Source organism: Podospora pseudocomata, chromosome 5 (assembly GCF_035222375.1).
Source record: "Podospora pseudocomata strain CBS 415.72m chromosome 5, whole genome shotgun sequence".
In the NCBI taxonomy this organism is placed as follows: Eukaryota; Fungi; Ascomycota; class Sordariomycetes; order Sordariales; family Podosporaceae; genus Podospora; species Podospora pseudocomata.
In genome coordinates, this window is record NC_085889.1 from 4,414,800 (window position 1) to 4,439,466 (window position 24,667).

Genomic DNA, 24,667 nt, shown 5'->3' on the forward strand with positions numbered 1-24,667 from the left:
CGGTTCCCCTCCAATTCTTTCCACTTTTGCTTTCTCTTTTCTTCTTTATACTTACCTTGGCTGGCCTCCGGGAGATCATGAATTCCTAGAGGTATGTCGAAGAGCCTTCATTGCACATCGAGGAGTTTTTCGTCATTGTTTGCCCTTCGGGGTCGACAGGGCTGTAATTTTTGATGTTTATTTTTTTTCATTGTGCGCTTGACTTTTGTTGAGCCATGAGGAAGAAGCAAGATCTGGCAGCTTGCAGTGCTGTTTGACCGTGTTTTCTGCGATGATATGTCACCATGTTGGTGTTCTGGTGTTCATTCCCGTGTTTGACATCGATGTTGCCAATTCTACTTTTTCCGTAGTTGAGAGTAACTACCCACAGAGCTTCACATCTAACAGTGTGGTGTGCTATACCCGCAAGGGCTTACCATCATTTACGATCGATATTGATGATTGTCTATTTATATTAAGTAATACTTGTTTGCCTTTGGACGATATAGTTCTCGAAAGGCTTGCATTTATCTCGCAGTTGCGCATAACACCCTAGTCAAACCAGGATCTGCTGGCTAACTCCAACTGAAACGATGACTATGCCGTATGCCTGGGTATGCAGCCTGTGGTCAGGATCTGGATGGATAATGACCGGAGTCAAAGACTTGGTGATCAACAGGTCATTTTAATGCGTAAAGTCGATAACCAGGCTGTGCGGCTAGAGGAAAGACTGGGGGGGACTGCTTCTGTTTTGGTGGAAAAAGAGGGCAGAAGCAGGAACGAAGCTCTGTTGTGTGGCGAGAAAAAAGCCAGGCAGCCACCTCACTTTGACACCTGGTCGCACCTTCCAAAACCAGAACTTTGTCAATTTTTGCAGCACCGAGGGGCTGACACCCGGAGTCCTCTAACAAGAACGCCAATCGCTCATGCTAGCATAACAAGTTCTACCTCCTCATCCGTTTCCCCTCTCAAGCCTTGGTCGGCGACGTCAACTGCCAAGCATCAATAGCGACGTACCCATTCCCTGATGTCAGAATCCCGACTGCAATTACGTTGTTCAGCCAGTAATACTTGGAGCTGCCCGTCTCAAACTTGATGCGGAGGTGGATGAAGCCATCGGACTGCGCCGGACCGCTCGTGCTGATGAAGATGTGGGCATTGTCATCAGTCTGAAGCTGGTAGCGTGTGTCGGCCGAGAAGGTGTTCTTGGAGTCAATCAGGCCCCAGTCAGCACCGAGGGGAAGGACTTTGCCTACATTGCAAACGTGTCAGCTTAGGAAGGGGAGGTTGGTGTAGGTTGGTCAGCTCGTACCGGACAAGCGAGGCCCCTTGAAGGATCCACCGGTGATGGGGATCACCACACGGTTGCCGTTGGGACCAGCTCCTACAGGAAGAGAGGCACCCAATGTGCAGTTGAGGGAGTAGAGGAATGTCAGGCCTGGTGCCCGAGGTGTTGCCTGTGCCAGTGCCAAGCCTGAGAACAGCAGGCAGGTAAGGGTGCAAATGACGGCGCGGATGGACAGCATTTTGGTGTTATTGATGTTTGATGACTGGCTGTTGATAATGATTTAGAGACGACCCGGCTCCCTTTTTTCGTCCCGAGAAGATGCGACCTTTTATACACCGACATGATGCCCACAAACATGAGGCTGGCACATGCCGTTCTCTAGTACCGACACCCCGGGCCGATGTTGTAACCGCTTGAATCGCATTGAACAAATCACGGACTAGACAAGCGATCAACAAGCCTTCCAATCAGATCTTGCGGGGAAGCAGCTCGCTTGCTTCCATGCTGGTCTAGCTCTTTTCTTCCGGACTTCCTTTCTGGGCCGGCTGAATGCGACATCGTCGACGTCTGCAGACAATTGCCCGCCCATCAAGCGGCACGTCAGAACCCAAAACCCCCATCAGTGACGAGCAGGCCGCATTTCCCAATTCCATGTCAAAGATCGCGGAGAGATTATGCATGGGTCAGAACTCAAAAGCGGCCAACCTGACAAAGCAGCAGCGCACGACGTTACATTCCGAAGATCCTTGCATGAAGCCACGCCAAATTCAATGACCAGTATTTGGAGTGAGTTGGGATTTGAGGGATTGTGGCGTACGGGTATCATGGGGCACAGCGAGGTCGTTGGGCCTCGTATGCTGTTCCCTTGCAACGGGACCAGATTCGGGTGTATGTGATTATCAACTGTCGGAATATGGGAGGACCAGGACACCAAGAGCTCTCATCCAAGGTCCGAGCCATCTCGGCCCAAAGAGCATCACACAGTCGGCAAAGAGACGTGGATGTTGAGCTGGCTGAGGACGAGGACGTGAGGCTGTTGTAGCACTTGGGCCGCCTGGCCTTGTCCCGCCATGTTGTTGCTGACAACAGTAAGATTGTAAGCCGGACGGATCCACGAGCTAGCACAACATCTCCACAGACCACAAACCTCCAGGATGACGGTCACAACGATTCCATGTCATACGCAATCAGCACGATCGGGAAGGAGGATGGCTTCGGCGATAACAACCAAATGCAGATTGGGCCACTGAGTGTAGCTGACGGTGCCCGTGGTGTGCCAAAGTTCCCTACACTGTCCGCATTGGGCATCCAATCACTGTTTGCGCGGCCGCAAACACTTGGTGGTAGTCACTGCACGGTTCCTACGTCTTTTCTGCCGCCGTCGGTCCTCCTTCATTGCCGCGTTTGTTCAGGTTGCTCAGGATCGTTTGGGCATCCGAGGTTTCCAGTCCTACAAGGAATCGTGCGAGAGGATCATTAGGCAAACAGGCCAGGGACATACCCTGCAGTTGTGATGGAGATGTGGACTATGCCAGATGCCAAGCTGTGTTGTTTGGATGGACTTTGAGGCAACCGCTAGGCGCGATGGGTTATGGAATGTATTACGGTAAGACAGGTTCGTGACAGAGTGGGAACACCTGGGCGGGGCAGACAAGCAAGAGGCAGGAGGTTTCCATGCCGTGGGTTGCAAGTGAGGCAAGTCCTATAAAGGCGCAATCTGTTGCAGTTGCGTCTTGAGCATGTTCCCGTAAGTCTCCCTCATCCAAAAAGTATCCAAACATTATTGTTTCTCCTGACATTTGTGTGTTTCATTCTGCACAGCCTTATGGCCATGGCCTTGCTTAAAACCCGCGCCAAGTTGGCAGAGAATGCCCCCTACACGAACCTAGACCTTATTAACATGGTTGATACGCAAGTTATCCCGCTGCAAATGAGTCGCTCAGCCGTTGGCTTTTCTGTTAGTGTTAGCTAACTCCTCCTTCTCTTGTACTAGTTGGCCATACCCTTCGTCACCCTCGTACAACACCCACCTCGCAAAATACTACACTTTCTTCGTCGACGCATACGCAGAGCCCTTCGGCTACATCCACGACAACTTTGTTTCTGACCTCCCTTGGCCGACCGAATACTGGCTCGTCGACCACGATGCCAAGACGATCACTCTCAAGGTCGCACAAGGGTCCACTGATGGGTTCGGGGCCCGCACCAAAGCAATGAGAGAAACCCTCTGGCTTGGACACCTCCATGTTGCGGCCGAGAACAGAAAGGCTGGAGTGATAGGCCGGCGCTCCCTGTATCGGTGGTGCAACGAGTCGTTCCCACTGCTCTATCCACCAACCGGAGAGCCAGTCTTGGAACTTGATGGGTGCGGGGTGGATATGCTAGGGATTATCAACGAGAGTGTTTTTCTTGTCGCCTACACTTACTGCTCCCCCACCACGCCGAAGATTCCTTCGTCGTCCACGACGTCATTGTCCACCCTTGAGAGAGCTACATCTTCGACCTCGATCGCGTCGCTGGCTAGCGGGGCGGGGACGTCTACCGCTACCACGCCCCTGTCGGAGGTTGACATCTCGAAGCTTGTCTTCAACAGCACTGTTTCCCTGACTCACACTGCTAACTGCGCCATCACCCGCCCTGATGATGAAGCCTTTGAGGAAAAAGAGCTCCGAGTGTACCTCTCCCGCCGCGCAAAGTGGAAATCGGCCTGGCCCTCGCTCTTGGACTGCACCGCCGCTGGTGGCCTCTCTTCTTCTGACCTCTCTCCCCTGGAGGGAATGATTAGAGAGGCCCACGAGGAGGTCCGGCTCCCGTCTCCGTTCCTTCGCTCCCATGCCAAACCCATTGGTGAGAACAGATTGATGCTTACAGAGACAGAAATCGGAGAGGAGGGTTGCCAAATGCAGCTGCAGCATTGTTTCGAGGTTGAGCTGCCTGAGGGGGTTGTGCCAAGGCCAGGGGAGGGAGATGGGGAGGTGGCGGGCTGGGAGTTGGTTACTGTGCCGGAGATGAAGGAGAGGATGAGGATGGGGGAGGTGAAGCCAGCGAGTGGGTTGGTGTTGATGAGGTGGATGTTGGGACGGGGGTTGCTGACTGACGAGGAGGGAAAGGGTGTGGGGGAGAGGTTGGGGCGGGAGTGGGTGGTTCAGTGAGTTGAAGGGAAGTAGGTTTGGATATCACAGAATGAGTACACGAAATAATGACGTTGTGTATAACCATGTTCAAAAACTAGCGAATGTCCAGCGTCGTATGTACAAGTTCAGTCTGCCAGATAGATACTCCGCCTGCATTTTGTCAATCACCCCTCTCTTGCGTGCCCTCACGGACTAGCACCCCGAAGTCTTGATAGCAGCAGTAGCACAGGCCGTACCGGAAGGACCACTCCCAATTTTGGTCGGCTCCTTGCCACTGTTATTCCCCTGATAAATCCAGCACGCAGACCCCTTGAGCAAACAGCTATTCCTCACACTGGTGGTATCCCCAAAATTAGCATTCACCCCCGCCACCACCTGCGACGACCCCTCGACCTTGATATTGTCAAACGTCGAATGCCTCGCGTACTGCGTCCCGCAATTCCCGCAAGAGCGATACAACTTGCCGATGTTGGCGGCATAGAAGTTCTTGACGGCGACCAAACCCCCGCCGTTGTGCTGGAAGACTTTGTCGCTGGCACCGCGGGCACCGCCGCCGTTGACGTAGGAGGTTCCGGAGGTTTGGCGGAAGGTGGCGGCGTCCTCGCAGACGTCGGTCCACCAGACGTTGTTGAGGGTGCAGGTTCCTTTGCAGTGGACGCCCTCGCCGTTGTTGGGACCGATGATGACGTTGGAGAGGGTTGCGCCCTCTTGGAGGATGAAGACGGCGTCTTTTTCGCCGCCTTCGGACTGGTCGGAGCAGGTCGAGGGGGAGCGGTCCCATTGTTTCATGCCGCCGTCGAGGGTTTGGCCGGCGGGGATGGTGCGGGCTGCGGAGAGGTGGGTTGTTGCTGAGGGGATGGGGAAGGTGCTGCGGAGGGCGGTGTTGGTTTGGGCGGTGGCTAGGCCGGCCATGGAGGCGAGGAGGAGAGTGAGGGGGTGCATTTTGTTGGTTTTGGGGTGAGGGTTGAAAGTGGAGAGATGGATGGCTTGGTGGTGGTGGTGGTGGTGATGGTGATGGTCTGGACTCCTGGACAGGAAGAGATGTCTTTATACTTCTCCCCTGATGATATCAACATGTCATCCGATCCACCTTGCCTTGTAAACTGGACGGACTACTGCTACCAAACCAGGGAATGACTGCCGGTTTCATGACTGACAGACCCACCTGTCTTCTGGGATGGTCTGGCCGGGATTTTGTTTCGACTGCGGAAAGATTCTCCATCGTGTCTTCGTACAGGTGTATCTTCAGACACGATGTGGCGTCGGGTAGCTGCACCCCAGACAGTCCTGAGCAATATTTCTTCATCTTCCGGTGTGTTTCAAGGCTGAGAGACATTCGACTGACTTTCACTGCGGCCCTGCCAGTGGGATGGAGGCTGTCTGCCCAGCTCTGTGAAGTGAAATTCGCACGAATCATCCCTGGCTTCAACCCCAGCATCTGTACAATGTCATGGCACTAACGCCAATCACTGTAGCACAGCACTAACTCTCCTACACAACACCCGATGTAAGGTATCGATGTCTGCTACCATCATCTACCTGTCAGTGGAGTTGAACCACAACGTAGCAGCCCCTTCACCGAAACCACGGAAATTGCCTTCTTGATCCCTGCCGCCCATCCGCATCATCGTGTCCGGAGCTGGCTAACCTGTTTCAACAGCGGAAGATGTCTTGGCGGTCAGTAACAGTCCAGTTGCGCCGAGATCTGGGAATAGGGTGCTCAAAAAACGTTTATGCGACGTCTTGGCGCCGGGACGGGAGGTGGTTGGTGGGAATATCTTTCTGGGGGTGATCCACACGTTAACGAGATGATGATGGGATTTCCTACAGGATGGAAGGGAGAACGTGTAGGTTGGAAGGATACAGGAAAAACATTCTGTCGGGTTGCTAGAGTGGGCTTGGAGGATATGGTGATGGAACAAAGGCGATTGGTGGATTTTAGGTAGGATCATGGGGTTGGCTGGCTGCTCTTCACCAACCACTTGCTCAAGACAAGGAATTTCAATCGCGAGAGAGTAAAGTTATCACTTTTGTTTGCTGTTTAAACATTCCCGTCTTCACCCCGGGCGATGTAGTTGACAAGGTCCTTGTGCTGCTTCTCATACTCCTGCTCCTGCCAAGAAGCTGCTACCGACAGCAGCTTCCGTCCCACCTCCACCAACCGTGCGGCAAAAGCACTAATCATCTCTAACTCTCCTCGAACCTTTGTCCCTTATCTCGCGGTAGCTCCTTAGAGAGCGAATCGTTATCTTGGCGTAAATCTTCGTCGAGGTACTTCGCAATGCAGCTGTGTGGAGGGTCGGCCTTTTCGAGACCGATGACCACTCCCTGAACTGGCCCCAAAGCCTTACCCCGTTGAGACTCCAACTGACCGAGCAGCTGAGCGAGCTGGTCAAGCAGACGGTGTGCCATAGTAGCACGCTGCAGCTTCACCTTGCCGTTGGTCACCTCCTCAAGACAAGTGGCTCTCATGCCCGCTTCGATTCCATTGGCAGTTATCAACAGGTGTTGTATATCTGGCATAGCTGCCAGGCCCAGCTTCGTTCTTAATAAACCCTGGACAACTTCGTGGCGATTGTCTATGTTCAGTCGGAGCTGCCGATAGTCGTCGTCCACGCTGGACTTTGGCTCCACCCAGTTGTTGACATTCTCCCGACAAACAAACATCTTCAAGACCACCCGCCAGAAATCAGGATTTTTCTTGAAAAAGAGGGGGCTCCAGACAGGACAGAAACACCAACAAAAGGAGGGGGAAGATTCCATTTGCTTCGTAATCCGGGTTTCTTGATGGCTTCGGGAGCTTTGACCTCCCAATCCTGGAAACTGTGGCTTTTGAGGCGATCCTTGATGATGTTGTGTGCGATGAGGTTGTATTCATCCGTGACCAGATCGTCAGACGAACAGGAGTAGAAGGTGTAGGGTTTGGCGTTTAGACCGAGGTGTATCAAGCCTGAGGGACCTCCTGACGTGGAGTTTTTGATGTAAAGAAAGCTTTTCGGCTTGACTAAATCAAGGGCGTTGACCAGACTAGCTCCAAGGTCGTGGTACTTGTAATGATCGGATATGAAGTCGTCTATCTATTCCAATGCTGTCTCGCTGGCCGCTTCAAATGTCACCCGAGTCCACGAAACATCCAAGATGATCTCGAACCCCACGCTTGCTGTTTGATTGTCAGATAGGTAGTAGTGGTCGTCGGCGTCCTCTTCAATCTTAGCAGGCTGCGCAGCTAACATTGGGCTGCTGTCGATCTTTGTCTTTTGTGCTTTGGCTTGGGAGGGACCCCGCTCGCTCAGATCGATGTCACTTCCTGGACGTTTCCTCGCCCGATTGTCATTTTCTGGTAACATGCCCCGTGCCCGAAGAAGGGCTGATGACAACGTTGTCTTCTTTGCTGGTTTGCTGGGGTGCTGGAAAGCCTCAGGCTGGAAAATGACATGGCGATTTAGTAGATTCGATTTTCGAGCACTGAACGGCGAAGTTCCTAGTAGATGGGAGAGAAGTTAGCTTTTTTTTAAAAAGAGCAGTAATGTAGGAGAGGGCAAGGCGCTAGCTGCCGGAAGAAAATGTCCCCGGAGCACACTTGTTCAACCAGACTGGTGGAACCCTAACCCTGGGCATGGGAAACCATCACCTGAGTTGATTTACGGCGCAGTCACTCTTTTAAGTGGGCAATGCAGGGCCCCTCCCACACCCCAATGCTACGGAGCATTTCGTCAGTTGAGCCGCATCCCTACCTCAACGGCCCAGTCTGGCGGCCCGCCAATCAAACACGCAAATCTTTTTCCTGTTGGGCTGTTGGGGGTGAACTGATGGACCACGTCGACTTTTGTCCAGTACTTACAGTCAATTGATGATGCCTGTGGAATACGACCGATTTAGCACCAGGGTCGGTACTTCGACGTGATCAGAATCCACGAGCTGTTTGCTTGACACGGAGAGTCGGTACAGAAACCCTGCTAGAGAACGGCCACGAAGCTCGATTGTTTGTCTGATAGAGAATGGCCACGAAGCTCGATTGTTTGCAGCTTTGTCGTGGTTTCAGATGGACCTCTATGGGCATATCGACATATTTGGCGCAAGCAAGGCAGATCCCGCGGCGTCCCGGTTGATCAACAGCACGGCTGAGAGGGGGCCAGCCCATCACCACAACCGGCAATGAGATTGACGCAAACATGAGCCAACACTCTCCCAAGACTTCTCTATACTTATGGCTCATGCCCTGGAAAAACCTCCTGTGCGTTTCAGTTTTCCTTCAGTTCCTCAGTCACATTAACTGACAACTACCCCCAGTTCTAATGCTTCAAATCAATCTTTCTGTACCAAGGTTGCCCGATTATCTCGATTGAATGCAAACACGAAATGTCCACTGTCATTCGGTCATGGCAGGAGCAAGAACGACTACGTCTCATGAAGGAGAAGGAGAATGAAAGAAAACGGCTCGAGCAAGAACGAGAAAGATTGAGAATAGAGCAGGAGAAAGAGGCTGAAAGAAAGCTGGTTGAAAGTGAACGGGCACTAAAGGAGAGTATCAGGTTGGCGTCAGTGCGAGCGGCCGCATCAAGAACAAGGACGATACCTACTTCAGCGAGGACAACCCAGACCACATCATCAACATCTTTGCAACAGCCACCTTCGAGCACTACATACTCACTCACTCCACGGCCGACTGTTGATGCGCCGCAAGTCGCCACAAGCATACGCCTGTCGGTAATACCTATCGATTCGAATGGCCCCCCCTTATCTACACCAGGCAGTATATCCTGTGGGCAGACTGGCTACTTTGACTGCGCATCGGAATATGGTGGCGGTTGCTGCCCGGTAGGCTTCGCCTGCAGCAAGGGTGATCTTTGCGTGTCGCCCCAGTTGGAAAAGGAAAAGCCCATGGCACCTTTGCCATGCCCGGGGCACAATGGATACTTCGCTTGCGAAGAGAAGATTGGCGGTAGGTGGACCTCAGTTTAATAGCGAAACTCGAGATGAACTTGCAACTGAGATTCAACAGGGGGATGTTGTCCAGCAAACTACACCTGCATCAAGGATAGTCGAGCCCAGTGTCGCCTATCGCAGTTGAATCTGATACTTACCAACGTCAACCGCCTTGCAACACGAATTCCGATACCAACGTCGTCTCCGAGAAGCGAAAGCACGAGCATTACTGGTACTCTAGCACCAGCCCCTCACTCAGAGCAACAATTCCGCGTTGGAACTCCCGGAGACGCGGCCGGCATTATCGTAGGGGGCATCATGGCTATAGTTGCCTACTTCCTCGGTAGCTATCTTTTATTCATCTACAGACAGCGTCTTCACGGTTCGCCTCTCAACAAAAGCTTTCGCGTCTTGGAAGTTCGATCTCAATGGAGAGATGCAAGAGCAAAGGCCAGAAGCGAGCTCCCTTCCCATCATGGAATGTCCGAGTTGGCCGCTTCCAGACCAACATCTTCTTTGCCGCCTCTTCCTTCGCTGCCAGCGGCGGGACCACCTCTGTCTGTTGCGGTGGACGTGACGAGGGAAAGGCAGGTGGATATCACACATCCCCTCCCACCACCACCACCCCTGAAACTGAGGCCACCACTCTCGACGTCGCCGGACACTCCGATGGCCACACTGCCAGTGTCCCCTCCATCGGCCACTGTTCCAACCCTGACGCCGACCGGCATCTCTCCTGTGTCAACAAAGATGACGAACATTGTGACGCAGCACGCTCCACTATCACCGCCGCCGAGGATCCCACTTCCCCCTACACCCATGCAGGGAAATATGCATAGGTTGAGCGTGCTGGAACACACCAAGATGTCAGGAGCCCTTGGGACAGCGGAGGATGGTAAGAAACAAGGGATGGAAGGCATTGATACCGGAGGAGTGGTGTTGGAGGTATGTGCAGACGAACAAGAAAAGCAAGAGGATAGCAGCTCCGCAAGGGCAGACAGCAGCACGATTGTCTGGATGTAGCTCGATTGACCAAATGTGAACATGGCCATGACTGAATGTGGCGGCAAAATGGGGGACCCTCTTAAGGTATTGGAGAAGTGAGGTTATGCAGGTTATGCACTCCTTTCAACTCACCCTTGAAGACGTGATTATGCATGCACAACATTATGACATTAGGGTGTGGGCTTCCTATCGGCAGGACAAGGCTCAAGGTTTAGCCGCAGGGAAACAACATGCTTTCAACATGACTTAAGAAGTTGATCGATTGGGTGGCTGGAAAGGATGTCACACTGCCCACCTGGAGGGAACACGCGATCAGACCTTCTCATGTGCGTAGGGACCTGTCGAAGCCAATGCTACAAACTGATCAGTTTTCATGGACATCAACAACTCCGGTATTCAAATACGTGGCATACTTGAACTGTGGATTGACACCTGGCTTGATCTCGTTGACGCAGAGCTGCTGTTGAGCATCACATCAACTCACCACATCTTCCCCCTTACGAGCCATTCAGTCGTTTCCTTGATCCCCGCAGGTAAGCTGTTGAGAGACTGACTTCTACGAATGACGTGGTGGCCCCAGCGTCTGACAATGTGCCATCAGCCAGGCAATCCGCCTCTCTATCGTTCACAATGCCTCCCAAGCAAGCTAAGGAAGTCCCGTACCCGGAGAAGCAAAGTTACAGGGCCAACGGACTCAAACTCGACTCTGCGGCATATGCCGACACCCTCACCAATGCCTACAAGACAACAAGGGACATTGCTTCGCAGATCCGAGAGCAAATCGAACCATTCATTAGGAAGGCGAGGGCAAGTGTCGATCATCTGATCGAGATTATTCAACAGCTTCGGAAAGAGATTAGGATTGCCAGGGACAGTTTGATCATTACCAACAGGGATGAGTTGTATCCCTTTATTACGGCAATGGAGGAGGTGGGCGATCCATTATTCTGGAGGCTAGATGAAGAGTACAAGGAGGCGCCGTGAGTTTGAGATGGTTGATAGCAAGACAAATCTGTACAATACATACCTGATCAGGAACTTCCTTGTAGTGAGAAACTTGCCTCGTGAAGCCCACGTCATGCCTCGTAATACCATCCACGTCTCTCTCACTGTGTGTCCTATACCCAATCGCTGTTGAGACCCTAGCGTTCTGGTGCTGTCAGAGGGTAAAGTCCCCATGTGAAGATCTTTCTATTATCCTTTGCAGGTAGGTAGGTATTTGGCAATTGAATTTCAGATCATTCCTATGTCGAGAAATCAGCAATTATTTACATGGCTGAGTCTATCATCATGGTCAAAGTAGTTTCAGAGCTGGTTGTTCAGGGGTAGACCCAATGTTGAAACTTCTGAGTGCTGTGAGCGCCTATGGATGGTCACGGAATGTCGAGCCTAGATATCTTGATATCACCTCCCATATTTGCGTATTCATGTAACATGTCTTGATACTTCACAAGATACCTATAATCTTATACAGGCGGAAACGTCGTCAACGAAGGAACCAGTAAATTTCCATTGGATATCTGCCATGCTACTCTTTAGCTGTTGACGGCAGTTCCTCCCCCGGCCCCAACATTCCCGCCTCCACCACCCCCACCCCCTGAGGCACCAGTTCCAGTCTGCCTGCCAACAGTTGCTAATAAGTGTAACCCATAACAACAGCTGGTCGATGAAGGGCGCGGGTGGATGGACGCCCCCCGGAAACTGCAGATCAAGCTCGAAGGCCACCACCTGGACCTTTGCAGATTCGCTGAGCCGAATCCAAATGTGCAAAAGAAAGGGGGCTTCCAGCTCGTGGTGTCGCACTTGAAGCACCTGATGGGCGTGACCAAAGCACTGTAACACATTGGTGATGATGCAAGGAGGGCTCTCGAATCACTCTGCCCAACGGGCTTTCATGGCTATTTCATGGCAAAACAAGCTACCACGGGGACCTGCGGATGGATCTCGGAACGAAAAGAATTCCAAGACTGGGTTGAAGATGACAAGGAGAGCCGAATGCTTTGGATCCAGGGTCCACAAGCGTCAGGAAAGAGCTTTCTCGCCCGCCACATCATCACAGATCTGATCCCTTCATCGACACCACAGAAGGTCGCCCATTGCTTCCTCGACGAGTCGGTCGCTGGACGCAGGACTTTGGTTGATCTGCTGCGTGCGACTCTCCACCGCGCCCTCCGCATCGAACCAGAGCTGATTCAACATTATCTGGTCCCGCCGTACCTGGAGGCGCAACGACACAGCAAGACGTCAAATAACCCCCTCTCAGACGACAGCATTTGGAACCTGGAAGTTCTGGTTCCACTGTGGCCGGAGGTGGTGTCCAAGGAACCGCCCGCGGCATTCTTACTGTCGAGGTCGACGGTTTTGATGAAATGTCACGCGATTGCCAGGACGGTTTCTTCTGTTGCATTGATAATTCCACGGCTAAGGCCGAGTCACAGGAACACCGAGAGCGTCTCTAAGTCCTTTTGATTCCCCGTGAGGACGGTAAACTCAAGGAACGGAAAGACTTTCAACACTATATCATAACCACGGAAGACATCCGAGAGGATGTTCAGAAGACGGTGATGGCGGCTCTGACAAACATCGACAACTGGGACGGTCCTGAAATGGACATGGTTCAACGACGTCTCGATTCGCTAGATACAGCTCTGGTGAAAAAGATATGTGATATCGTTGTGGAGAGCTCAAACGGTGACCATCATTTGGCAAATCTAAAAGCCCAGGAGTTGTTCGGCTCTTTGGTTATTGGTGCCATCAGCACGACAGCAGCCCTAGCAAAAGAGCTACCCAACGACACTGCCAGCTTGTACGACCGGGTCTTGAGCCGGGCACAGCAAAATACGACCTACCAACCTTTTCTCAAACACATTCTGCGATGGGCGGCGTTTCAGATTGAACCTCTCAAGGAGGCCGAGGTAACACGGCAGTAGCTCTCAGCATGGCGCAAGATCAAGTGTCCCAGCGGCGAGTGACCACATCAGAATTGGAGAGTTTGCGAAACCTAGTAGGCAGTACAAGGGCCATGGTCGAGCAACATGGACGACGGCTTGTCGAGGTGAAGGAAGGTGTTCTCCAGCCCGTCAGTCAGACACTGAAGAGTTGTCTCACGAAACCTAGCAATGATCAGTCCCTTCATCTAGAGGAAATGCCTTCTCATGCCGCGCTCGCCAAGATTTGCATCGAGTACCTCACGATGCCATACTTTGCAGACTCTCGGCAGCCCACAGCAAGCTCTCTTGAGGACAAGGTCAAGGAGAGGATCGAAGAGCACCCCTTTAGTTTGTTATGCTGCTCCCCACTGGGATGATCACTTTGCAGCAGCTGTGTCTGTATGGGGTGAAGCTGACAGTCATATCGTTCAAGTTGAATAGCTTCTTCAGGACGAGACAACGCACTATGGGATATGCTGCGCAGAAGTCCGCTGGTATTTGAAGAGAAGAACCATGGACGAATTTCCTCTTTCTTACGGGGGCGCCTTGGACGAGGCTCCAACGGCGGCCTCCACGCCACTGTCAGTCGTGGATTCACCCCCTCTCAGGGAGTCACCAGACACGGCCTTCGAAAGTTCTGGAGACGTTGCAGCCACCGGAATTACGATTAGGTCGCTGAACCGGGAGCACCAGGTCAAAAAAGACGACCCTACTCCGGCTGGACGCATTAACCATGCTGGGCCCGCCGTCCGTGATCTGGATGCCGTATCAGGGGTCGGTCATCCGCGGGGGGCCCTTGACGTTGACACGAATTTCCAGAACTTGGTTACTTTGTCCCACGGACCGAATCAAAATCTAAATCAACTTGAAGGAAAGGGGGCCGGCGAGGCAGCAAAAAGTCCCATTGCAGTTCAACGCCATCCAGAGCGAACCGCTGCACTTGAAAGGCACGATCAGCCACCTGAACGATCGGCTTTACCAGGAACTACGCAGCCTCTGCGTTATGTGGAAGGACGTAAGACTCGTAGTCTGCGAGATGTTGGCCCCCTCGAACTGCTTCAACCAAAGGAGCCCACAGGCATCGTGGATTCCCCGAGAAAAGTCCACAAAGATCCCGTCAGCGTGGGGGAGCAGTCCATGCTACATGCAAGTGTGAATCCTCCAGTTCCTCAGCCGACAACTGCCGCCCAGTTCAGCAATCACAGGCCTAGTCAAAATGCACCCACACGGCCTACCGACCGCGGTGTTTCTAACATCGCAGGGCAAAGCCAGACCAGAAGGGACCGCGAACACAGGAGCTTCTATGAGACTTCAACAAGATCTAAATCTGATGGACGTCGTACCACCACCACCTGACCTAGATCTGGAACGGAGAACAATGAATGCCATGCTAAACACTAATACACCATCCCAACAACCTGCTCCACCGACGGTCAGCCTTCTTCCTAACATCGTACCTTCATCACCGCAGGAACCTCCCAAAAGACAAAGCGTTGATCCCGCACCACTTGAGCCTCGCTCAAACGCTCCTAGAAGATCGGAGGAAACGACTTCAAACCCCGCACACGCCAGCAAAAAGAAACCAACAGAAGTACGCAAATCCGAAGAACCTGTCAGCCATCGTGCTGCTGCTGTCAGACCGCCATCAACTAGTGAACTTCCACCAGCGGCAGTCCCTACTTACTGCCAATCTGTCCCCAACTACCTATACACCAGATAACAGAGATACACGTTTCAGGAATGAACCCCAACCCCAACCCGGTCTCGACTCCGCACAATTTCCCAACCTGCATGATGATGACCAGTCTCAAGATGGGTCAGAACGCAGCGAGTCAGTGGCTTGGGGTGATACACCGGCACAAAAGGCAAAGCGAGGCCTGCTTAGAAGAGCGCTGCGCAAGACAGCCAAGAGAGTGGATGAGGTGAGCAAGAAATTGGTATGACCTCCCCATTTGTTTTCATGGCTGGAGGATGTGATGCTGATATTCTTGAGGGGTTGTAGCGAAGGGTTTGAAGGTGAAGTGAAGGAGATGGCTGTTCGCTGGTGGCTGACTGGCTGGGTAGGTAAGGTACTCTGAGCAACATCAGATGGAGGAATGGGGCTTCAAATTTGTATTTATCGTGCTTTCTTGTGATAAACGTGGGCTCAACATCGAAGGCAGTTCAAATTTTAACAACATTATAGATCACGTCATAAGGAGTTTTTCAACCCCAACGTCGTCTGCCTTCCCAACCAGCCCGGTCATCGACCCTGTCTTTTCTTAACTGAATAGGTTGGAAGAATTGCTGGCTTTCTCAATGATAAGGAAACCTCGTCATTGTGGTCCGTGTGTATTTGCCTACGAAGCCTCACCATACCGCCCATCAATACCTCCCAAAACCCCCATATCCCATTCTCCCTCGCCTCAAAGACCCACTCCCCAATCTCCGGGTAGGACTTCAACCCCCCTTTCTCTATTCAACAGATAAAACCTCGCCATTGTTCCCTTTGCAATAACAACAAACACGTTTTTCTCATGCGCCCCATACCACAACCCTTGACAAAACTAACTACCTGTCCCTCCTGCCTCTCCCATCTTCCACTGACATCATCATCCGCAATCAAAACACCACACAACTCAAGACAATCACGAAGCCCACTGAGTCGCTGAAAGACGTCAACGAGCTGGTCGTTGTCAGCCGTATAGACCCTCCAGGCGTGACCATCACGCAAGTTGAAGTAGGTCGCCCACATGACGCAGCTCCAGGGCTCGTGGGCATTATCAGGATTGGGGGTATGGTGGCCTTGGGTTAGGGCGTCGTAGAATCGGCGGAAGGCGCTGAATTGGGTGTGTGGTCGCTGAGGGGGGGTGCGTGGAGAGGGGTTTTTACTTGTTGTGCTTGAAAGTACGGGTTTGCCCAAGAGGCTGACTTACGGCGGTGTCATCGGTAGTGGTGGGCATGCTGACGGTGTAGGGAGCAGCCTGCGTTTAAGAGTGGTAGCTCAGGTGCTTGTTGTTTGGGTTCAGGTTACCGTTGATCTCGACAGATTTTGTAGACCTCCCGGAATGAGAAGAGAGAGGGCAAGCTTGATGTAGGTAGGAAACAGGAGATGTGCTTAGAAGCTAGCGGCGGTTAAATCAGGCAGCAAATGCTTGGCCGTTGTTATCATAAGAACTTGATAGATATCATGGGTATCTAGGGTAGGTATGTATTGATCCAGTAAGTAATCGCAATCATGAATGTCAGTCATCGGGCTGAAGTGACACCGAGTATAGGGATCTGTGTGAAGCGGGATCAATGGGTACTCTGCAAACTTTCTGGTAATGTTCTCAAGCAGGAATGGTCTGCAGAGACACGGTGGGGGTGGACACATAAATGCCAAGCTTGGGTCGTGTTCAGAATTATGTTGCATTATGCATGCAGTGTTTGCTATGCAACTAAACCCTATCCAACGCAAGAACCGCATGACACCATTTGTGCAAAACTGCCCCTTTCACTCTTCTAGAGAAGCCTTCTGACAGTCGTACCCCGCCAGGCAGGCCTCGCAAAATTCACGTTCATGCGGCTCACCGCGCTTCCCACCGAATACAGGTTTCTCCACATGAATGCCAGCCCATTTCTTCAGCCGGTACACCACCCGTTCCACGTACGAATCCTCGTCAAGCCGCAAGACCCCCAGTTTATCGCACACCCTGCAGCGCTGTTTGAACACCAGGGCGTAATAGCCGTTCCCGGAGAACTGCCGGATTAGGATCCCGACCTTCTTACTGCTCCAGCCGGACTTGGAGCAATTCTGATTCTGGCATTTGAAGCGACCCATGACGTTTGTAAAGTATTCTTGCGTGACTTTGCCGTCTTCGCTGTGATCATTGAACCACGGCTTGGGAATGATCGATACGGTGCCGAGGGCCTTCTCGATATCTGCGTGGAGAGATGGGAATTTGACTGTTGTATCATCCGCCTTGTGAGTTGACCATCTTGTCGATGTCGATCCAAATAGTGGGGCGCTGGACTTATATTTGGCGTGACGGAACCGTTTGGGCAGTGGCTGGTTGGCAAGCATCGCCATGGCCCTCCTCCATTGTGCGCCAAACATCCTGTAGCATGTGGTGAAAAACAGATCGAAGAGTCGATAGGAGACCTTTTCGTCACCTTCCATGTGGATTTGGTACTGTCATTAGATGAGATGAGAAAGAGGCCCATTATAATACTCGCTGCAGCTACCTACGGAATCCGTTTGCTTTCGGGGATAGGCACGTGGCAGGGCGGACTTGATCCCCTATTGGCCATACTCGGAATTTTGCAGCGTTTGGTCAATAAATACTGCGGTTACACAAGGCAAAGAGCAACACCTTGATCCGTTTGCCTTCGCACAAACAAGATAGGTGAAGCCCCCGGCTCACCACTCAGTAGGATGCATCCCTTTCGCAGATGTTGGAACTTGGGGGCACTCTGTGAAAGGTCGAATGTGATGGAGGCTGGGTACCGGGATAACATCTCTCAGTTGTCAACACCAGCATCGTGCTAGCTCAGAAAACGGCCATAGCTTCTTCAGCGAGATCCTCCTTGCAAAAATCCAAGCGAAAGCGATCCTTTACTTACAAATGCGTTTGGTGTTTTTGGTTGCATATGTTCGGATGTATATATCAATATAGGTGCTCATATATGCTGACACCGACGTACCTAACCAGTTCATGGAGCCAGTTTATATTCCCTCAGGCCCCTTCGGCGACGATCATCCGACTACCACCCGCTGCTATCGTCTCGCTCCAGCCACACCTCTAATCCCAGTCCGGGCTGCTCGGAGGCGTTCGGCAGCTGCAAACCTGCTCCTCCTTCTCCTCTGACACAACCACAGACTCTTCTTTCGTCTCGGACACCTCAGTATACCGTCGCACCCACTCCTCCAACCATCCCACAAGCTCCTTTCTCGCTTGCTCCGATAGGGTGTCCTTTCGATTTCTCACCATACGCCGATATCTTTTCCACGCCCACTTCTTTTCCTGATACTCTTTATCCTGGCACTGGGGCGACCTCGCTCTCTCATCAAAACTTGTAAAAATTGCATCGGTGAGCCGCTCGTCAAGCCACTTCTCCTCTTCGCTGACTGGACCTGGACGTTTCTCCAGACACCGGTTGGTTTCGCGGGGCTTGGAGCGTACGCCGGATGGGACGAGACAAAACCGCCATTGTTTTCTGGAGCGGGGGTTGGGGGTGTATGGCTCCGAGGTCATGATGCATATGGATTCGGTTTCAGCGAACGAGACACGGCGGGGCTCTGTCAATATTGTGGAGTCGGTAGAGGAGGATTTGATCTTGAGGCATGATTTGGTTGGTTGTGAATGGCGGTGTGGTGCTAGGCGAAGAAACTCGATCTGGTCTGGATGTCGGGAGTCGTTGTCGGTGTATGACCCGTTGTTTGCGAATATTGATGTTACAGAGCGTACTGGGAACGATCTTTGGATCCACGCAAGGACGGGCTCTTTTTTGGCGAGCGGGTTATTCTCAATTTCGGCTGTAGGAGATGCGGCAGTGGATGGTGAAGCCCAGATGTCATCGTTGAGGTTTACCAACACCCACTTTGTCTTTCGACGCCCCATGTTGATATCTGATGCAAGTAGTACAAAGCCACGTTGCACCATCTTCAGCTGGTCACAAAGAAATTGACACCCTGCAGTAAGACCGATCGGACGTAGTAATCGGTCGAAATGGAGGTATACTCTGTCGATGCGAGATAGCGGAACGGTCGTCGGAGGGACGTCGCGGTTGATCGTCGAAGTTGGTGATTCTTCTTTGACCCGCGAAAGCTGCCTGAAGAAATAAATCGTCGCGCGAAGAAACTGCATTGGAAAAGCCTTTGTTGAGGATAAGGTTGGGAGCAATGTTGTGGGAAAGTGACACATGTTGCCAGGGTTTTGCACATCGGTGCTGGTGGCGGAAGCCAAAGGCGTTGGCCTTGGTGGCCACTTCACATCCACCCACGCCATCGGCGAACCTTGATGTCCGCAATGCAATTTGCGAGCCTGGTTGATTGAAGATTGGACAAGGGATTACAAAACAGTCTTCTGTGCCTATCTATACATTCAGTAGGTACTCGGTGAGTGTCGCCGGTGTATTGCGCTCCCATGACCTAAGCCATGTCGGCAACGATTATATCCTCAACACCTCGATCGTCAAAGCATTGACGTCAAGATCCTGTTGATTGATGACATCACACCCATCAACCTCCTTCATCATCTCCAACGTCATCTTCAACGGCTTCTCCATCGCTCCCACTCCTCCCTCCAGCATCTCCCGCTCTTCCAGATACCTTCGCCACATCTCCAACTTCCTCTCCTCACGATCCCTTTTGTACTTCTGACGGCAGGCACGTCTACTCTACCAGAAAGACCAACTCAGGATGTCAGGATGGTCAATCACCGGGTCTATCTTGTTGCCTTGAGCCAAGCGTGGCCTTCTATCCACCTGTATCTCGTCTTCGTCCCTACTCTGGGCAATTATTGGTGTGATGAGGTTGGTGGCGTTGTCACAGAACTGAACGCGCCGCCGTTGAACTCTCTGGGTTTTTTGGTGGAGCGGGGCATTCGATGGAAGTATCGTCTCAGCATTCATTTCGTGGGCCAAAGTCGTGCAATTTGGCAAGCTTGATGGCGAGTAGGGCTGCGCGTGGACTTTCAAGATGCCCCGAGGAGGCACAAGCGATCGATGCGGTGGGGGACGAGGGTGAAAATATCCTTCCCGTGGCTGAATTCCAGAAGGGCCTTTTTGTTTCACTACCGTCGGTTGAGTTCATTTTGCGTGTCAGGTTGGAGACGGGTAACTGTTGGATGTCCGGTTCACTGGTGCGGCAGGCGAATAGCTTGAAACGATAAAACCAGGGCAAAAGTCAGGCGGTTGTGGGGCGAGTGGATGGTCAAGGAGATTGACGCCAGGCAGTGAAGTCGTACCAGGCTGCGGTGTTGACAAGGCTTCTGAATGAATCGCCGAGAAAGCATCAGGAACTTACCTTCAAGCTACGCGCGGCAGGATTTCTCCACTCATCTCGCTTTGGTGGCCAGGTCATTATACTGAGCTGTTCTCCCCAACGAAATAAGCTACCATTTTCTAGATCCCTGGCTGCTGGCCTGGATCAAACGAGCGTTATAATATGTACCAGCGCGGAGTCGAGATAAGGCCAAGGAGGGTAAAGCATTTCTCAGAGGAAAATATTGGAATGTTGACTTGGAGCTTGAGAGCAGCGAGCCATATCCCTCCGTTGCACCAGTAAAATTTCATATGTGCCAATATATCCATCATCGGGGCTATTCTGGCTCCTGTCACAGGCGTTAACTTCGTCTTTTTGAAAGTGGGCAAGGCCAAGGTTCGCTTCTCTTGCGTTGGACTCTGCCCCCGCCCCTCTTTCTTTTCTTTCTTTTTTTAACAGTAGTCATTATCATATCCATCGTCGCTTTTGCTCAACATTGGTGGTCGCATCCCCAACACGGGATTTGTACAGAGTAACAATAAAAAGAAGATCCGAAAGGGTATCGACTTTGAAACGAGCAGAACCACAAACAAGTACATGTAACGAAAACAGAGAAAGAGTAAAAAGAAAGCAACAGGATACATAAAATGCTGTACAACAATCCCGGGCCAAAAAGGGGGGCCAACCCATAAAGACGAAACGCTACAGCTACCACGCTGTGATGCCCCTTTTCCGCTGAACGATCCTGTGTGCCAAATAACACCTTATGCTGTGTCCAACCAGAGCCAAATAGGTATCTCGCTGACTTCCTGAAACCTTTCCTGAGCCCAGGGTTGAAATCCTCCTAAACAAATATCCTCCCAACCAGTCCCGAACCTCCTGATATATCCCCAAGGCATCCATGTAACCTGCAACCAAAACCCAAACAAAGCCAATGATCCTCCTTCAACTCCAATCACTAACATCCTCCAATCCTCTTAAAAGTATCCTCCCACCTGATCACGCTAACCTGACGCATCACCTTCCGCAAGTCCCTGTCAAACTTGGCCGGCAAAGCTGGGGTCTTCTCACAACTCCGGCGCTGGTACTCAAACTTCCAATCCCTCAGCGCAGCCAAGTACCTCTCCTCATACTCGCGCCTGTTCTCCTCAGCGAGGTTCAATTGACGCTGGAGCTCCTTGTCGTCGAGATGGGAATTACTGCATCAAAGACGTGTTTAGCATGTCATGTTCATTGTGTTTGTGGGGTTAGGGTACGTACGGTGCCGCAACGCCTCTATAAGCCTGCTCACCCCGGCCGTCGGCCTTCCTCTTTTTGGCAGCAGCAGCCTCAACAGACGACTCAACCTGCTGCTCAGCCCTGTTTGCCTCAGTCTTCCGTCGGAGTTTAGCCTTTCTTTCCGCACGAGTGGCAGCGTCTTCCTCTTCGTGGGTTTGGGGGTAGTGCGTGTCGTTGACAGAAATGCGCATGTTGGAGCCGAAGGTGGCCTTCTTCCTGGACGCCGTGCGGGCCTTCTTAGTCTTGAGGTGGCTCTTGACGGGGGCGGCGACTCTGTGAAGGGGATTGCTTTTGGGCTGGTAAGACGCGTTGATGACATCTAGCTTGTCCCAACGGTCGGTGTTGGTCGTATGGTTGCGCCTGTGGGGGTGGCGGGCCGTGCTGGGTTCGGCAGAAGGGGCGGCGTCTGCGCTGATGACATTCTTCTCCTTGTTATTTGGTCTGAGACGACCAGACGCGGTGGGAAAAATTTGACCATGCATGGGCATGCGGTCAGCCGCGCGGGGATGGAGAGCGGACAGGCAGGTGTATCCATCGGGTTTGTGGCTCTCCTGAGCAGGCTTGGGAGTGTCCTCGATGGGTCTGGGACGACCAGAGATGACGGTCATGAGAGGGCCGGAGACGGGGACGCCGCCAACAGAAGGACCAGGTGTAGCGGGTTGAGCGGTATCCTGGGCGGGTTGGGGGCTACCAGGCGTAATGCTCAGGTTCTGGCCCGAGATGGTGATACCAGCATTGTTTTGCTGCCAGACGGGTGTTAAGTCGACGATTGTGTAGTCGTCTGAAGAGGCAAGACTTCCAAGCCACTGACCGAATCGCGTGAGGAACGAATCTTCCTCGGGCGGATCACCCTGGCGGAGTTCGTCCATGAGCTCATCCTCCTGAACAAGGTTCTGGTTGTGGTCGGCAAGGCCCATCTCCACCTCGACGCTAGTAGCGCTCTGGCAATAGAAGCTGAAGCTACCATTCTTCATGTCGGTCATAAAGACATTGCTAACGGGGCTTTTGTGGTGTAGAGGAACTGGAATGCCAAAGATAGATTGGCCGGTCCTGTTCAGTCTCCGCGACTCTGTGCAGTATCTCTCAAATGTCACGGAAATGTGAAGGTTGCCCATCTGCTTTGTCAGATGGTTAACGACATCAAGGCTACGCCGAGGGGGCCGGCGGTGGCTGGTGATGGCCCAACGAGTAGGACTGCCGCTGTTGATTGTCTTGCGGCGCTCGATGACGTCGGCAATCCGGGAGTCGCTCGAAGGGTTCCTCTGGCGCTTGTGATGGCTGTCATTCGAGGATGAGTCGTCATCCCGGCGGCGCTTCCCGAGAGGAGACGGAGGAGAAGCAACGGCAGAATACATGGCAGAGAAAGCCGAAGTGGGCAAGCCCCTCTCAGCGCAGCGACAGATGGTGGTGAGGCCCGGAGTGCTGCTCATGTTGAAAGGAGCGGCGAGGGTATCCTCCACAATGGCAGCAGGAAAATTGCTGGCGTAAGGTATGTTGGGGACGTGCGTGAGCCTCCGGGTGGAAGGGAGAACGATCCGGCGGAGGTGAAATCCGCCACAGGCACCTATGGTAGGGAATGAGCGGTACATCATTGTGACGGTGGTGAAGAGCCGCGATGTTCAACAGTCGAGAGGGCCAAGAGTCGAGGGAGTCATGAGCTGAGAGGGTCAAGAGTTGAAAGGGTCAACAGTTGAGAGGGTCAAGAGTCGATATGTCGAGTCGGGATGGTTAGATGTCGAAATGGTCAAATGTGGACGTGAATGAAGCTGTCGCGACTGTTGTACGGGATGGATTGCGACGGCGAAGACGCGATAGAGGAAGAAAATTGAAGTGGTTGGATAGCAGTCCAAAGAAAGGAAGAGACGAAACTTGAGGATTGCCGGCGGGCGAGGGTAAAAGAGAGAAAGAAGGACTGGCCGTGGGATGGCTGGCAGAGCGATAAGTGGGAAAAGATGGTCGACTTCCGGGAGAGGACCCACAATCGCAGTCAACAATAGCAGAGGTAGTCCCATGAATAGGCTTGTTCCTATTCACTTGAAACTGTGAGATGCTCTGAGGGCCCAAGCTTTGGTGGAAACTCTGCTCAGAGCAGACGAGTGCAGAGTTGGTGGTCGCGGGCAGAAAGCTGGCGGCGAGCTGGCCGCCGTCAACGGTGACGGGATTCGCAGTCTTTGATATCGCGCATGGAAACTTCGCATCACAGACGCCAGGGACTTGCTCAGGCGGCTGACGGGAATATTTCTAAGCCGCGCGCATTTCATTTAAAGTTTGGTGGTGACTGAAACAGCTCTTTGCGACCACACTCCACCGCAACCAAACCGCGAGAAACACAGTCACCCACTTGTCGATGTTCTGGATCGAACAGAAAAACAGACAGCCCCACATAGCCTCAGTATCACCACCAACTTAATACCACCTGACAGAAAATCCCGGCACTAACTTCAGCCACGGAGCAGCCTGACCTTTGATGACATCACGTCCAACCAGTGGCTCATTGTCGTCTTGCACTGTACGCGTTCCAAGTCGCGACCAAAAGCCTCACGCGTTTCATGTCTTCGTCGGCCTAATGGTGTTGATATTTTTTGTTCTAGCAATAGGTCTATCTCCCGTCCACCATCACTCCTCACCTTCAACCTAATGATAACTCCGAGATTTTCTCCTACTCATATGGGTTCAGTGAAAGATGATCAAAAGGATATTCGGTACCGCCCATCACCTATCTCCGTTAACACAATCGAGTCCATCTTCCAAAAAAGCCCGATAATATTGCAGATGATGATCTTTCCCACAAACACAATGAAACCCATCACCCAACAAAGCCAGTGAATAATCCCGTTGATGGTCGGTCCCCAAAACAAGACACAAAAGACAGCACAAAACACAACACACAACACAGCCTTGATGTACTTGATCCCGCTATGCGTCTTTTCAGGGAGCCTCTTTGAGTAACATCGCCGCGTTTATGCCTCTTTCCAAGTATACTGCCGTCTATATCCCCAAGCATCATTGCTTCTTGCAACCGGGAAGCCCCGCGGTCTTTGAGCTCTGCGGTTCCATTCAGCCATGGACAAAAGTGTAGACGGGCCGGAGCTGGACGAGTCGGAGCTGGACGAGTCGGAGCTGGACGAGTCGAAGCTGTCTGATTGTTCAGGAAGTGGAAAACGTTGGCGTTCCAAGACCT

General features: G+C 52.3%; 10 protein-coding genes across 10 annotated transcripts; 4 read left to right on the forward strand and 6 right to left on the reverse strand.

Moving 5' to 3' along the window:
• Window positions 1-780: 780 nt before the first annotated feature.
• Window positions 781-1,875, reverse strand: QC762_510980 (uncharacterized protein). Its single transcript, XM_062891494.1, has 2 exons — window positions 1,292-1,875; window positions 781-1,231 (listed from the first exon to the last, which is right to left on the reverse strand). The coding sequence occupies exons 1-2, from the start codon at window positions 1,503-1,505 to the stop codon at window positions 948-950; spliced, it is 498 nt and encodes a 165-aa protein (XP_062742865.1). The 5' UTR covers window positions 1,506-1,875; the 3' UTR covers window positions 781-947.
• Window positions 1,876-3,098: 1,223 nt separating this feature from the next.
• Window positions 3,099-4,419, forward strand: QC762_510970 (uncharacterized protein; the record flags this gene model as incomplete). Its single annotated transcript, XM_062891493.1, has 2 exons — window positions 3,099-3,178; window positions 3,261-4,419. 2 exons carry the CDS (start codon window positions 3,099-3,101, stop codon window positions 4,417-4,419), a joined length of 1,239 nt encoding a protein of 412 aa, XP_062742866.1.
• Window positions 4,420-4,593: 174 nt separating this feature from the next.
• On the reverse strand, window positions 4,594-5,343 carry QC762_510960 (uncharacterized protein; the record flags this gene model as incomplete). The annotated part of the gene is made up of 1 exon (XM_062891492.1): window positions 4,594-5,343. The coding sequence occupies one exon, from the start codon at window positions 5,341-5,343 to the stop codon at window positions 4,594-4,596; it is 750 nt and encodes a 249-aa protein (XP_062742867.1).
• A 1,245-nt stretch (window positions 5,344-6,588) lies between these two features.
• On the reverse strand, window positions 6,589-6,924 carry QC762_510957 (uncharacterized protein; the record flags this gene model as incomplete). The annotated part of the gene is made up of 1 exon (XM_062891491.1): window positions 6,589-6,924. One exon carries the CDS (start codon window positions 6,922-6,924, stop codon window positions 6,589-6,591), a length of 336 nt encoding a protein of 111 aa, XP_062742868.1.
• A 1,188-nt stretch (window positions 6,925-8,112) lies between these two features.
• Window positions 8,113-10,449, forward strand: QC762_510950 (uncharacterized protein). Its single transcript, XM_062891490.1, has 3 exons — window positions 8,113-8,635; window positions 8,692-9,343; window positions 9,404-10,449. Exons 2-3 carry the CDS (start codon window positions 8,761-8,763, stop codon window positions 10,348-10,350), a joined length of 1,530 nt encoding a protein of 509 aa, XP_062742869.1. The 5' UTR covers window positions 8,113-8,635; window positions 8,692-8,760; the 3' UTR covers window positions 10,351-10,449.
• A 513-nt stretch (window positions 10,450-10,962) lies between these two features.
• Window positions 10,963-11,316, forward strand: QC762_510935 (uncharacterized protein; the record flags this gene model as incomplete). Its single annotated transcript, XM_062891489.1, has 1 exon — window positions 10,963-11,316. One exon carries the CDS (start codon window positions 10,963-10,965, stop codon window positions 11,314-11,316), a length of 354 nt encoding a protein of 117 aa, XP_062742870.1.
• Window positions 11,317-13,270: 1,954 nt separating this feature from the next.
• On the forward strand, window positions 13,271-15,421 carry QC762_510920 (uncharacterized protein; the record flags this gene model as incomplete). The annotated part of the gene is given in 6 exon segments (XM_062891488.1): window positions 13,271-13,415; window positions 13,612-13,661; window positions 13,704-14,507; window positions 14,524-14,754; window positions 14,855-15,199; window positions 15,265-15,421. 6 exon segments carry the CDS (start codon window positions 13,271-13,273, stop codon window positions 15,274-15,276), a joined length of 1,587 nt encoding a protein of 528 aa, XP_062742871.1. The 3' UTR covers window positions 15,277-15,421.
• Window positions 15,422-16,632: 1,211 nt separating this feature from the next.
• Window positions 16,633-17,403, reverse strand: QC762_510910 (uncharacterized protein; the record flags this gene model as incomplete). The annotated part of the gene is made up of 1 exon (XM_062891487.1): window positions 16,633-17,403. The coding sequence occupies one exon, from the start codon at window positions 17,401-17,403 to the stop codon at window positions 16,738-16,740; it is 666 nt and encodes a 221-aa protein (XP_062742872.1). The 3' UTR covers window positions 16,633-16,737.
• Window positions 17,404-18,025: 622 nt separating this feature from the next.
• QC762_510900 (uncharacterized protein) lies at window positions 18,026-19,147 on the reverse strand (the record flags this gene model as incomplete). Its single annotated transcript, XM_062891486.1, has 1 exon — window positions 18,026-19,147. One exon carries the CDS (start codon window positions 19,145-19,147, stop codon window positions 18,026-18,028), a length of 1,122 nt encoding a protein of 373 aa, XP_062742873.1.
• Window positions 19,148-21,455: 2,308 nt separating this feature from the next.
• On the reverse strand, window positions 21,456-23,078 carry QC762_510890 (uncharacterized protein; the record flags this gene model as incomplete). The annotated part of the gene is made up of 1 exon (XM_062891485.1): window positions 21,456-23,078. The coding sequence occupies one exon, from the start codon at window positions 23,076-23,078 to the stop codon at window positions 21,456-21,458; it is 1,623 nt and encodes a 540-aa protein (XP_062742874.1).
• Between the last annotated feature and the right edge of the window lie 1,589 nt (window positions 23,079-24,667).

What these genes read in the sequence shown, in the direction of transcription:
- QC762_510980 (XM_062891494.1), bottom strand. Translation starts at nt 1,505, where the DNA reads ATGCTGTCCATCCGCGCCGTCATTTGCACCCTTACCTGCCTGCTGTTC. An exon ending in CAAGGGGCCTCGCTTGTCCG is followed by an intron (nt 1,232 to 1,291) that starts GTACGAGCTGAC and finishes TTTGCAATGTAG; the next exon opens with GCAAAGTCCTTCCCCTCGGT.
- QC762_510950 (XM_062891490.1), top strand. Translation starts at nt 8,761, where the DNA reads ATGTCCACTGTCATTCGGTCATGGCAGGAGCAAGAACGACTACGTCTC. An exon ending in TTGCGAAGAGAAGATTGGCG is followed by an intron (nt 9,344 to 9,403) that starts GTAGGTGGACCT and finishes GAGATTCAACAG; the next exon opens with GGGGATGTTGTCCAGCAAAC.